Genomic DNA, 13,879 nt, shown 5'->3' with positions numbered 1-13,879 from the left:
TTTGTTGTAACGAAAAAGGTATTTAGAATGTTGGAAATGTGACGGTGTTTCTTTCTCAAACCAACGTAACGAACTTACAGCCGTGGTCATAAGTTTACATACACTTGTAAAGAACATAATGTCATTACTATCTGGAGTTTCAAATAATTTGTACAACGCTTATTTTTTGTGATAGAGTGATTGGAGCACATACTTGTTGGTCACAAAAAACATTCATGAAGTTTGCTTCTTTTATGAATTCTTTTATTTTGAGTCTACTGAAAATGCTGGATCAAAAGTATACATACAGCAATGTTGATATTTGCTTACATGTCCCTTGGCAAGATTCACTGCAATAAGGCGCTTTTGGCAGCCATCCACAAGCTTCTGCTTGAATTTTTGACCACTCCTCTTGACAAAATTGGTGCAATGCAGCTAAATGTGTTGGTTTTCTGACATGGACTTGTTTCTTCAGCATTGTCCACACGTTTGAGTCAGGACTTATTCTAAAACCTTCATTCTAGCCTGATTTAGCCATTCCTTTACCACTTTTAACATGTGTTTGGGCTCATTGTCCTGTTGGAACACAGAACTTTCCTCCAGAAGGTCTTATTTTTTCCAATGTGTGTTAGATGAAACCATAATTGAGCCACAATACCCAGCAATATTTTTGGAGGAGAAAAGGTGAGACCTTTAATCAATCCCAGGAACGCCATCCCTACCGTCAACTGTGGTGGTGGTAATCCGCTCTGAGCCTGTTTTGCTGCCAATGGAACTGGTGCTTTACAGAGAGTAAATGGGACATTGAAAAAGGAGGACTACCTCCAAATTCTTCAGGACAACCTAAAATCATCAACCCGGAGATTGGGTCTTGGGCGCAGACAATGACCCCAAACACACATCAAAAGTGGTAAAGGAATGGCTAAATCAGGCTAGAATGAAGGTTTTAGAATGGCCTTCCCAAAGTCCTGACTTAAACGTGTGGACAATGCTGAAGAAACAAGTCCGTGTCAGAAAACCAACACATTTAGCTGAACTGCACTGATTTTGTCAAGAGGAGTGGTCTAAAATTCAACCAGAAGCTTATGGATGGCTACTAAAAGCACCTTATTACAGTGAAAATTTGCCAAGGGACATGTAAGCAAATATTAACAATTTTGACGCAGCAGATTTGGTCACATTTTCGGTAGACCCATAATAAATTCATAAAAGCACCAAACTTCATGAATGTTTTTAGTGACCAACAAGTATGTGCTTCAATCACTCTATCAGAAAAAAAATAAGAGTTGTAGAAATGATTGGAAACTGAAGACAGCCATGACATTATGTTCTTTGCAAGTGTATGTAAACTTTTGACCAGGACTGTAGGTCGGAGAGAGCAAGGTGACAAAGTGCCTTGCTGAGAACCAGGAATGTAGAAAAAAAAAAAAAGGATCATCATAATAGGATAAAAGGTGAGGTGAACATTACTCGCCCGGCAGGTGAATTCTGTAACAAGTATCTGTGTGTACTTCGTACCACTAACATCAATCAGCACACCTATGAAAAAAAAAGACCTTGGGGTCAGTGAGCGTGATTTTAATGTCTTGCAGCGGAGGGTGGAAACGCGCGTCGGGAGAGAGGGCGACACATTTCACGACGAGCACAGTCGGACTGAGGTAGGCGGCGGCGGCGGCAGCAATCTGGGAATTGAACTCACGGGCAATGTGGACAGACAAACGGCGTGTGAGCATACTTGCCAACCTTGAGACCTCCGAATTCGGGAGAATCAGGGGGCAGGGTTTTGTGGTAGTGGGGGTCTATATTGTAACGTCCCAGAAGAGTTAGTGCTGCAATGGGTTCTGGGCATTTGTTCTGTTGTGTTATGGTGCGGATGTTCTCCCGAAATGTGTTTGTCATTCTTGTTTGGTGTGGGTTTACAGTGTGGCGCATATTTGTAACAGTGTTAAAGTTGTTTATAGGGCCACCCTCAGTGTGACCTGTATGGCTGTTGACCAGGTATGCATTGCATTCACTTGTGTGTGTCGCATATATTGTGTGACTGCTCCGGCACGCTAGTTGTACGGAGGAAAAGCGGACGTGACAACAGGCTGTAGAGGAAGCTAAACGCAGTGCCTTGAAGGCACGCCCCCAATATTGTTGTCCGGGTGGAAATTCAGGAGAATGGTTTCCCCGGGAAATTTTCGGGAGGGGCAATGAAATCCGGGAGTCCCCCTGGAGTATCGGGGGGGTTGGTAAGTATGCGTGTGAGCGGATTTCCAAACCGGACGTTTTCTGGAGGCGCTCGGCGACTGCGATCCGCTCCTGGAACACGACATGATTGACAAGCAACACGCTCACACACTCACACACACACACACACACACACACACTTGCAGACACACATAAAGAGCAGCAAGAAGCTAATCCAAAGAAAGAAGATGGCCGCAGCACTTCTGTATGTCAGTCGTATTATTTCAAATAGTCAGAGTCCTGGGCCAGGGTCAGTCTTCAGTCAGATAATAAAAAAGGTAAAAAAAAAAAAAAGGTCCTAAAAGTCATGTCTATCTTCAGTGCTCTGCAGCATGAGGGTCCACCCAGCAGGGGGGCACAAGTCTCAATTCCCACTCTCCCGGTGCCACACTTTGACTGGCCTCTGTCACAAGTCGGTGACTTTGTTCTCCACGGCGGCGGCGATCTGCTGGAGTCTGTAGCCCAGCTGCATCTTCTGGGCGGTGGGGTCCTCCTCCAGCGCCGTGATGATCTGTGGGCGAGACCACCCCCCATCGTCAGCTTCAAGGCAAAAGGGAGATTTGTAGTCCTTTCACAAACACGACTGGAACGCGGGGATGTTCAACTCAATTTTTTGGGGGGGTCCGCACTCCTTCCTTCGCTATTAGTCTTATTTTGTAGACTCCGGAGAACCAACATCCTCTGCAGTAGACGTTTGATTTTACTCCGTTTAGTTTGTAAGAGGTACAAAAGCGCTCTGCTGTTTTCAAAAAGCGAGTCAAAGATCATCTCTATGACAGTTTTTTTAGGAATCTGCAGCAAAAATGTGAATCACAAGTTTTTTGATTTTAGTGGAATAGTCCGAATGATGAAAAAGAGAGGGCCTATATTATATATATATGTATATATATATATATATATGTATATATATATATATATATATATATATATATATATATATATCCGATATTTCGATATTGTCCAACTCTTACCGTATTTTTCGGTTTATAAGTCGCTCCAGAGTATAAGTGGCACCAGCCGAAAATGCACAATAAAGAAGGAAAAAAACATATGTAAGTCGCACTGGAGTATAAGTCGCATTTTTGGGGGAAATTTATTTGATAAAACCCAACACCAAGAATAGACATTTGAAAGGCAATTTAAAATAAATAAAGAATAGTGAACAACAGGCTGAATAAGTGTATGTTATATGACGCATAAATAACCAACTGAGAAGGTGCCTGGTTTGTTAACGTAACATATTATGGTAAGAGTCATTCAAATAACTATAACATATAGAACATGCTATACATTTACCAAACAATCTGTCACTCCTAATTGACAACTCTGCCAACTCCAAAGGCATGCGCCGCTTCCTCTTGTCTTTTTCTGATGCATATTTCACTATGTCCAGCTTGTAATCTGCAGTACATGATCTTCTATTTGGTGCCATTTTTGTTCATCCCCTCTCAGTTTTTACAAGTTACCGCCAACGATGAAATGACCCATTTTAATAGCTACGGCAGTAGCATATAGCCTATAGCAGTTAGCATTCAATGACCCACAATGCACTTCTGCCATGACCCTCCCCCGCCGAATTCTCAGTGGTTGACGTGTGTGTGACGATTGCTGACGTGTGTGTGACGATTGCTGACATTTTGTTCGTCTCTTCCGCGAATTAGATAAATACTATTATTTGATATTTTACGGTAATGTGTTATTAATTTCACACATAAGTCGCTCCGGAGTATATGTCGCACCCCCGGCCAAACTATGAAAAAAACAGTGACTTATAGTTAGAAAAATACAGTAATTACCGATTCCGATATCAACCGATACCGATATATACAGTCGTGGAATTAACACACTATTATACCTAATTTTGTTGTGATGTCCCGCTGGATGCATTAAACAATGTAACAAGGTTTTCCAAAAATAAATCAACTCGAGTTATGGAAAAAAATGCCAACATGGCACTGCCATATTTATTATAGAAGTCACAAAGTGCATTATTTTTTTAACAGGCCTCAAAACAGCAGCCTGGAATTTGGGACATGCTCTCCCTGAGAGAGCATGGGGAGGTTGAGGTGGGCGGGGGTGTATATTCTAGCGTCCCGGAAGAGTTAGTGCTGCAAGGGATTCTAGGTATTTGTTCTGTTAGGTTTATGTTATGTTACGGTGGGGATGTTCTCCCGAAATGTGTTTGTTTGGTGTGGGTTCACAGTGTGGCGCATATTTGTAACAGTATGAAAGTTGTTTATACGGCCACTCTCAGTGTGATCTGTACGGCTGTTGACCAAGTATGCGTTGCATTCACCTGTGTGTGGGAAAAGCCGTAGATATTATGTGATTAGGCTGCCATTCAAAGGCGGTGCCTTTAAGGCACACCCCCAATATTGTTGTCTGGGTGAAAATCGGGAGAAATTGGAGAGAATGGTTGCCCCGGGAGATTTTCGGGAGGGGCACTGATATTCGGAAGTCTCCCGGGAAAATCGGGAGGGTTGGCAAGTATGACTCGGAGACGCAACTACTCTGTACCTCTCCCTACGTCCGTGTACCACTCCATACAGCGGAGTTTTAAAAAGTAGTACATTTTACTTTTTAAAAACGATAATTTCCGATATTACATTTTAAAGCATTTTTCGGCAGTCCGATATTATCGGACATCTCTATTTTCAGCTGTACCACAGGAAGTGGGAGGAGCCTTTATGACTGTTTCAGCAGCATGAAACTTGAATAAGGTCAACAAACTTGGATTGTAATCGGTGTGTGTGATGAAGAGGACGGTGCTACCTGGCATATTTATTATTATTATTATTAATATTATTTATTAGCCACGCAGCAGTTGTGTCACTCATTTTCAAAACTAATGATCTTCACTTTTTTACAGAAACAATATGGGGTCTCTCATCTGATGTTACACACTCTGTATACACTGTGAGTACCTGATCGTAGTATTTGTTGATGTACTTGTACAGCTCATGCAGTGCCACCAAGTAGTTGAGTTCTCCAGAATAGTTCTGAAACAAGCAGTCAGCCACAGAAGCATAGAATTAGGATCAGAGAGTGTGGACAATTGATGTCTTATGTCAACTACATAAGTCAGTCATATCAATAAATATATATACATGTACACACATTGGTATGAAAAGCATACTGTATTCACAATGACTCACCTGCAAAGGTTCATGACATAAAGATACCAACAACTTTTTAATCGACACCAACAGAGAAGAACTCATTTAACAACATGTTTAGCAATGCTAGTGTTGCTAACATACAGTACGTGTCCTCCTGTCCTACTTATCGGTGTTACATTGTTGTATGTAATATATGTGCACAATTACAGCCTGTAATTGGTTCAAATTCATTTTAGCGCTTGACTGAGCCCCATTGGAAAAGTATAGACAATTTATTTTGAAAATAAATTCCACTGGATACGCTCACTTTGTTTTTATTTTGAAAAAAAAATCCACTGGAAATTATTTAAAAAATCCATTTTTCTGGAAGTGATTAAATTAATGTATCTTTAAAATAATTTTTTTCTTTTTACTGGAGGCACTAATCTGATTTTATCTAGAAAATTGATTCCCCAGTAAGTGATTGAAGTATTTTAAAAAAAAAATACATTACACTTGACAGGATTTTATTTTGGAAATCTACTTCACTGGAAGTGCTTATGTCATTTTGTTTTGAAAATCAATTCCAATGGAAGTGCTTAGGTGATTTTACTTTGGAAATACATTTCACTGTACGTTATTTCATGATTTTATTTTGTAATAAATTTTACTGGAAGGGCTTCTGTAATTTTATTCTAAAAATCCATTCTATTGTATATGCTTTTGGGATTTTATTTTGAAAATCAGTTCCACTGGAAGTGCTTACATGATTTAGTTTGGAAATCGATTTCAGTGGATGTACTAAATATGTTCTAATGTGACTTTATTTTGAAAATCAACTCCACTGGCAGTATTTAAAGGACTTTATTCCAAAATAATTTCCTTTGGAAGTGCTGACAATTTTATTTTGGAAAACAATTTCACTGGATGCTTGGGTGATTTTATTTTAAATGTCAATTAAAAATATATTCCACAGAAGAAGCTGATGTGATTTAATTTTGAAAATCGATTCCAGTGGAAGTACTTGTAAGATTGTATTTTGAAAATAAATCACACTGGACATGCTTGAGGCCTTTATCTAGAAAATGTATTTCACTTGGAGTGTCCACTTGATTTTATTTTGGAAATCAGTATAACTAAGTGCTTCTGTGAGTTTATTTTAAATGTCAATTCAACTGGACATGCATGCTGGATTTTATTTTGAAAATCAATTCCACCGTTTCAGATTTTTATTTTTAAAAACAATTCAGCTTTTGTAATTTTACTTTGAAAATCAGTTGTCCTGTGAGGTGCTTGTAGGACTTTATTTTAAATATATATTCCACAGGAGGTGCTTCTGAGATATTAGTTGCACTGGAACTGTTTATGGGATTATCCATCCATTTTTCTACCGCTTGTCCCTTTTGGGGTGGCAGGGGGTGCTGGAGCCTATCCCAGCTGCATCCGGGCGGAACGGGGGGTACACCCTGGACAAGTCGCCACCTCATCGCAGGGCCAATGCAGATAGACAGACATTATACCTTGTAAATCAATTTCACTGGCTGTCATTATAGTATTTTATTTTGAAAATCCATTTCACTGTTAGGCCTTGCGATGAGATGGCGACTTGTCCAGGGTGTAGACTGCCTTCCGCCCAATTGTAGCTGAGATAGGCACCAGCGCCCCCCGCGACCCCAAAGGGAATAAGCGGTACAAAATGGATGGATGGATTTCACTGTTAGTACATGAAGGCATTTTTGTACAGGAAATCATCCATCCATCCATTTCCTACCGCTTGTCCCTTTTGGAGTTACGGGGGTGCTGGAGCCTATCTCAGCTACAATTGGGTGGAAGACGGGGTACACCCTGGACAAGTCGCCACCTCATCGCAGGGCCAACACAGATAGACAGACATTATACCTTGTAAATCAATTTCACTGGCTGTCATTATAGTATTTTATTTTGAAAATCAATTTCACTGTTAGTTCATGAAGGCATTTTTGTAGTGGAAATCAATTCAGGTTGAAATGTTCCTCAAAGAACAATCCTGCTTTTAAGATGAGGATGTGTTTAGAAGTGTTTCGTTTGACTTCAGAGCTTGAAGGAAGGTGGCATTTAAAGAGTGACTACTTTATAATCAATGCACACGTCTCAGGTGTGTCATCAGAGCAGGAAGTTGAGTTGAGGTAAATGTTTCTACTTGCCCTGGAAAGTTCGGCCAGAGCAGAGTTCATCTCCTGGTCGCTGGCTGAGATGGTCTGCCTGATGTCAGCGTAGTACCTGCAGAGCAACACAGCGTTTGAGCAGGTTATCACTGAGAAGTGCACTCTCAGTACTCTCAGGGTGTTGTACTTCAAACACTTCATAAGGTGAGTGTGCAGTGACAGTCGCCATCTTGGCTACCTGGCGGAAGGGGAGGGTGTTCCTGGAGGTGAAATATCTGAGTGGTTTGCTTGCTGCATGCAAATTAGCATAATTCAATAATATTATTATTAATAAGGCATACTTTGGAGTCCATTCAAGTACCGTATTTTTCCGACTATAAGGTGCACTTAAAATCCTTTCATTTTCTCAAAACTCGACAGTGCGCCGTAGAACCCGGTGTGCCTAATGTACGGAATGAATTTGTTTTTTCTTACCGAGCTCGGAGGAATTTTATTTGGTACATGGTGTAATGATAAGTGTGACCAGTAGATGGCAGTCACACATAAGAAATATGTGTAGACTGCAATATGACACCAGTAAACAACACCAAAACTTTAAATGTTCCATTGAAAATAAATAACTTTACACACGGTGCTCAAAAATCTGTCAAAAGGTTTTGGTATGACTTTGAAGCCGCACAGCTTGATGGATTGTCGGCCCATTACGGCTACCGTAGTCAGAGATACAAGTATTACTATGGTAATATTCCCTCCACAACTCCCCCCCCGGATTGTAAATAATGTAAATAATTCAATGTATATACTCTGATGATGAACTTGTATGATGACTGTATTACGCCGATAGTATATATTTGTACCATGAATTGATTAACGTGGTCCCCGACTTAAACAAGTTGAAAAACTTAATCGGGTGTTACCATATAGTGGTCAATTGTACGGAATATGTACTGTACTGTGCAATCTACTAAAAAAAGTTTCAATAAATCAATAAAAAAAGTGTGTTTGAGGACCGCAAAATGGCACCCATTAGCAGACATTATGTTTCACAATATTATGCACAACCAACTTTTCTTACCTTCTGGTGTCTGCTGATTTGTATTTGGGATCTGCATAAATCATGAAAATTTGCACACATACGCCTTTGTAGTCATGAGCTTCTTCTTTTTCTCTATCTTCTTGTTATGGTACATTCATCCTCCACTGTTGTTATTTCTAATATAAAGTAGTGTAAAGTTGTTACCTAAATCTTGCCACTAAATGTTGCCATGAAAGTGCTAAAACATACCGGTGTAGTGAATTTACATTATTCACCCAAAGAACTTTAGTTATTAGAGTTTCAGTCGCATGTTTTATCACGGAACACATTGTTGTTGTTTCCGGATGAGGCGATGCTGCTCCGTTATTGATTGAAGTAAAGTCTGAATGTCATTAAAACAGTTAGCTCCATCTTTTTGACACTTCTTCCACTCCTGTCCTTGCACGCTACACCGCTACAACAAAGATGACGGGGAAAGACGCTGTCGAAGGTGAGCCACGTAAATAAGATCGCCCACAAAACATTGCATCCGGAAGCAACTGTCAGAAAGAGGTTTGAAGGTGATCTGTAAAACATCATCTATGCAACATTTTGACCAAAGAACCACCATTACATGTTACGTAGACCACAAGGAAGTATTTTATATTTAGAAAAAAAATCAAAATATGACTCCTTTATTGCGCCTTGTAATCCAGTCCGCCCTAGAGTTCTATATGAAAAATAATATATCCCTAAAACCCCTGAGTATTTTTATTTTTCTAACCGAATAAAGTGCATCACATTTCGGTGGTGTCTTGTATGTTTTTAGGATTGTTTCTAATTATGGGGTGGTTTCCATCTGCAACACTAAATATAGTCATTGCAACCGAGGGTTGGAAATGAACATGACTGTTTTGAAAATAGCAGACTAGTAGTGTGCCAGACATTGGACAGGACCAGAACTTATGGGTTCAATACGCAGGAGTGTTATGACATTACTGCAGCTTGCGTCTGTATTTGGTTTCTCACCGTCCCATATGAATGAGGCAAGGGCCTTTTTTGTTAATAAGGACGACACATTGGGGTAGAATAAAATACAGTGGTGTCAAACTTGCGGCCCATATTTTGGGGCCCATCTACAAACCCCAAAACCAGTGAAGTTGGCACATTGTGTAAATGGTAAATAAAAACAAAATACAATTATTTGCTAATTTTTTCAATTTGTATTCAATTAAAGAGACTGTTAAGATACTTAATGTTCAAACTGGTAAATTATTAATTTTTTGCTCATTTGATGCCTGCAACTTGTTTCAAAAAAGCTGACACAAGTGGCAAAAAATACTGATAAAGTTGAGGAACGCTCATCAAAAACTTATTTGGAACATCCCACAGGTGAACAGGCTAATTGGGAACCGGTAGGTGCCATGATTGCATATAAAAGCAGCTTCCATGAAATGCCCAGTCATTCACAAAGATGGAGCGAAGGTCACCACTTTGTGAACAAATGCAGGAGCAAATGGTCCAACAGTTTAAGAACAACATTTCTCAACCAGCTATTGCAAGAAATTTCTGGATTTTACCATTTACGGTCCGTAATATCATCAAAAGTTTCAGATACTTTGGAGGAATTACTCGACGTAAGCGATTATATTACAGACCTTCAATTTCCTCAGGAGATAATGCATCAAAAAGCAACATCAGTGTGTAAAGGATATCAGGCTCAGGAACACTTCAGAAAAAAACACTGTCAGTAACTGCAGTTGGTTGCTACATCTGTAAGTGCAAGTTAAAACTCTACTATGCAAAGCGAAAGCCATTTATCAACAACACCCAGAAAAGCTGCTGGCTTCGCTGGGCCTGAGCTCATCTAAGATGGACTGATGCAAAGTGGAAAAGTGTTCTGTGATTTGCAAGTCCAAATTTCAAATAGTTTTTGGAAATTGTGGACGTCATGTCCTCCAGACCACAGAGGAAAAGAACCATCCGGATTTTTATAGGCGCAAAGTTGAAAAGCCAGCATCTGTGATGGTATGGGGGTGTATTAGTGCCCAACGCATGGGTAACTTACACATCTGTGAAGGCACCATCAATGCTGAAAGGTTGATACAGGTTTTGGGGCAACACGTATTGCCTTTTAAGCAACGTTATCATGGACGCCCCTGCTTATTTCAGCAAGACAATGCCAAACCACGTGTTACAACAGCGTGGCTTCATAGTAAAAGAGTGCGGGTACTAGACTGGCCTGCCTATAGTCCAGACCTGTCTCCCACTGAAAATGTGTGGAACATTATGAATCCTAAAATACCACAACAGAGACTCTGGACTGTTGAACAACTTAAGCTGTACATCAAACAAGAATGGGAAATAATTCCACCTGAAAGCTTAAAAAATGTGTCTCCTTAGTTCCCAAACATTTACTGAGTGTTGTTAAAAGGAAAGGCCATGTAACACAGTGGTAAAAATGCCCCTGTGACAACTTTTTTGCAATGTGTTGCTGCCATTAAATTATAAGTTAATGATCATTTGCCAAAAAAAAAAGAAATTTCTCAGTTGGAACATTAAATATCTTGTCTTTGTAGTCTATTCAATTGAATGTAAGTTGAAAAGGATTTGCAAATCATTGTATTCTGTTTTTATTTACTATTTACACAACGTGCCAACTTCACTGGTTTTGGGAAAAAACTGAATGTTTACCCCTCATTTCCACATTCCCTAGATTCAAACGCAGGGCATTAGATGGTGGATTAATTCTAAAAGGGAGCACGTCTCGCCAGAACACTGGCTCTCGGTGGAAAACTGAGTTTGACACCCCTGCTCTACTGGAAAACACCGCCCCCTAGCATTTTAAAAGGGTATTGCAAACACATGCTCAACAAAGAGCTTTAAATGTTTAAGATGGCGATGCCTCTAAGCGCAAGTATAATCCTTTATTTAGTAAAGAGATGAAGAAGAAGGTAAATATTGTGACTATAGGTAAGTTACAATGACAGTAATGGGTCTGGGACAGTAATACACTGCCAACATTAACACTCTCATTGAGTACTTAAAGGTTGTTCTTTACAAGGTGACAGAGTTGTATTTGTTCCTGATCTCCAACGTAAGAGGTTCATATAGAACACGTAATACACATGTTGAAAAGTACTTTGTTTAAACACTGATATCATCTCATACCTTTCTACCATCTGTTTGTAGCGCGGGATATCTCTGGCATACAGCAGCTTGTTGATAGGAGAATCCTGTTGAAAGACACCATTGTACCTTTAGTACATATATTCAAGTATGTAATATGTACATTTGAAGGATATAGAACAAAGTATATGCATTTGAAGCATATAGATTTAAGTATACACTTAAGTTTGTTTAGAGCAAGCGTCAATTTGCTGTCATACCCGTCCCAGCTTGTGCTCAGCAATGGTGCAGGAGTCCATGAAGGTCTGGGCAATGACTGACAGCACCGCATCGACGTGGTCTGAAGCTTGCACATCGAAGATGAACTGCGGGTTCTTCACAATGTTGATCCAGAAACGCAGTGGGAGACTGGAGATACACAACTTGGATTAAACAAGTCTTTCTCACACTGCGAGCTCAACTAAAATTTGACTTGAACAAGAACTACCAGAAAAGACATAATAATAACTAGAAGAAGAAGAAAATACAAAAATAATAAAGAAAATAGAAAGAGGAAGAATGAGAAGAAACAGAACAGGAACAAGATGAAGATGAAGAAAAAAATGAGAATGAGAAGGAAAAATGAAGAATAACGAGAAGAGTGAAGATAAAGAATAAAAACTAGGGGAACAAGAAGATGAAAAAGAAAGAAGGAGAAAGAACAACGAGAAAGAAAAATAAATAATAAGATAGTGAATAATCGGGAGGAAAAAAATAAAAAAAGAAGACAAGGAAGAAGCAGAAGATGAAAAATAAGACGGAGAAGAAGAAGAGTAGGCAGAAGAAGAAGAACATGAACGATACACATAACATGAAGACTAAGAACAGGCAGAACAACAATTATAACAAATAAGAAGAACAAAATAGGGAGAACAAAAAGAAAACAAATTAGAAGCAGTAGAAGAAAAAGATAGAGAGGAAAGAAAAGAATAATAAGTGGACTGAGAATAAGAAGAAGAAGAAGAAGAAAGAGGATACAAAGAAGAGGAAGACGACTGAGAGGACGAAAAAGAAGCAGACAGAGAATAAAAATAATACTACGAAGAAAGAGTAGAAGAAGGAGAAGAAGACAGAGTCGGAGAAGAAGGAGACAAAGAAGCAGAATAATTTTAAAAAAGCAGAAACAATACACATAACATGAAGAAGAAGGGTTTGCAGCAGAGGCGGAAGAAGAAGAAAAAGAAGAAGAACAAGAACAAGAAGAAGGAGAAGAAGAAGAAGAAACTAAAAGAAAAGAAAAATAAGAAGACTGAGGAGAAAAGGAAGACAGACAATAAAATGAAGATGACAGAAGAAAGAGAAGAATAAGAAAGAGCAGAAGCAGAAGAAGAGCAAGAACAATATGCATACCATAAAGAAGAAGGAGAAGAAGATGGAGAAGAAAGAAAGAACCAGATTTGTATGCTTTCTGGGTCAGCTTTCTGGGTCAGAGATGGAGTATGATAACAATATGCATAACATGAAGACAAAGAAACAGAAGAAGAAGAAGCAGAAATGAAGAAGAAGAAGAAGAGGAAGAAGAAGAAGAAGAAACAGCAGAAGAAAGAAAGACTGAAGCAAAACTGAAGCAAGACTAAAGCAAGAAAAACAACCTGTTGGTCTTCCAGATGTGTATGGTTTCTGGGTCAGAGATGGAGTGATGAGCAGCTTGGTCATCCAGCAGGTCAAAGAAGTATTTGACAGCCAGAGGAACTGGTCTGCTGGTGCTGAGGATGACTGTGAACAGATCATCTACAAACTTCTGCAGCGTCCCCTGAAGACCACAGAGGAAAAGACTGTATCATCACCAGCACAACTAACAATCACCTCTCTTTATCAGGATATATCATATACTGTACATATAATATGTGAATATTACATATATGTTATAGTTTATATTGCTACTACGGTACATTTTTAGTCTATTTTATACCTGCATCCTTACACTTTCCATCCTTTGTAACTGAGCTTGCGGATCATTAAAGTTTGTCTAAATCTAAGTCTTTACCTAAACCTAGTATTTCTACTTTATCTTCATCCGTGCACTACACAAATATACTAATAATATTATATCCGCTTTTATTTTAAAAATGCAGACTCAGCATTAAAATTAGTGTAGCATGATGATGCAGACACAAACTCGAATATTTAAATGGCTCAATTCAAACTAGATTTGAGATTAATAAAAAACAAATTTTTCTCACTGTTATTTCTCATTTGCAGGTAGGCACAAATTTTCAAAGTAAAAGTATGCATCACAACAC

The 13,879-nt window shown here is 39.2% G+C and overlaps 1 protein-coding gene across 1 annotated transcript in view; it reads right to left on the bottom strand.

Annotated features, from left to right (window-relative positions):
* Window positions 1-1,541: 1,541 nt before the first annotated feature.
* plxnb1b (plexin b1b) overlaps window positions 1,542-13,879 on the bottom strand; it is a 191,409-nt gene continuing 179,071 nt past the window's right edge. The window contains exons 34-39 of the mRNA XM_061887355.1: window positions 13,229-13,389; window positions 11,858-12,005; window positions 11,640-11,704; window positions 7,493-7,568; window positions 5,136-5,210; window positions 1,542-2,722 (exon numbers count right to left, since the gene is read on the bottom strand). Of these exons, the coding sequence (XP_061743339.1) occupies window positions 2,618-2,722; window positions 5,136-5,210; window positions 7,493-7,568; window positions 11,640-11,704; window positions 11,858-12,005; window positions 13,229-13,389 (630 nt within the window). The 3' untranslated portion in view covers window positions 1,542-2,617. The remainder of the gene's footprint in view (window positions 2,723-5,135; window positions 5,211-7,492; window positions 7,569-11,639; window positions 11,705-11,857; window positions 12,006-13,228; window positions 13,390-13,879) is intronic.

This window comes from Nerophis ophidion, linkage group LG02 (genome assembly GCF_033978795.1).
Source record: "Nerophis ophidion isolate RoL-2023_Sa linkage group LG02, RoL_Noph_v1.0, whole genome shotgun sequence".
NCBI lineage: Eukaryota > Metazoa > Chordata > Actinopteri > Syngnathiformes > Syngnathidae > Nerophis > Nerophis ophidion.
The sequence above is the reverse complement of the archived record's forward strand: the minus strand, read 5'-3'. Positions and strand labels throughout refer to the sequence as shown.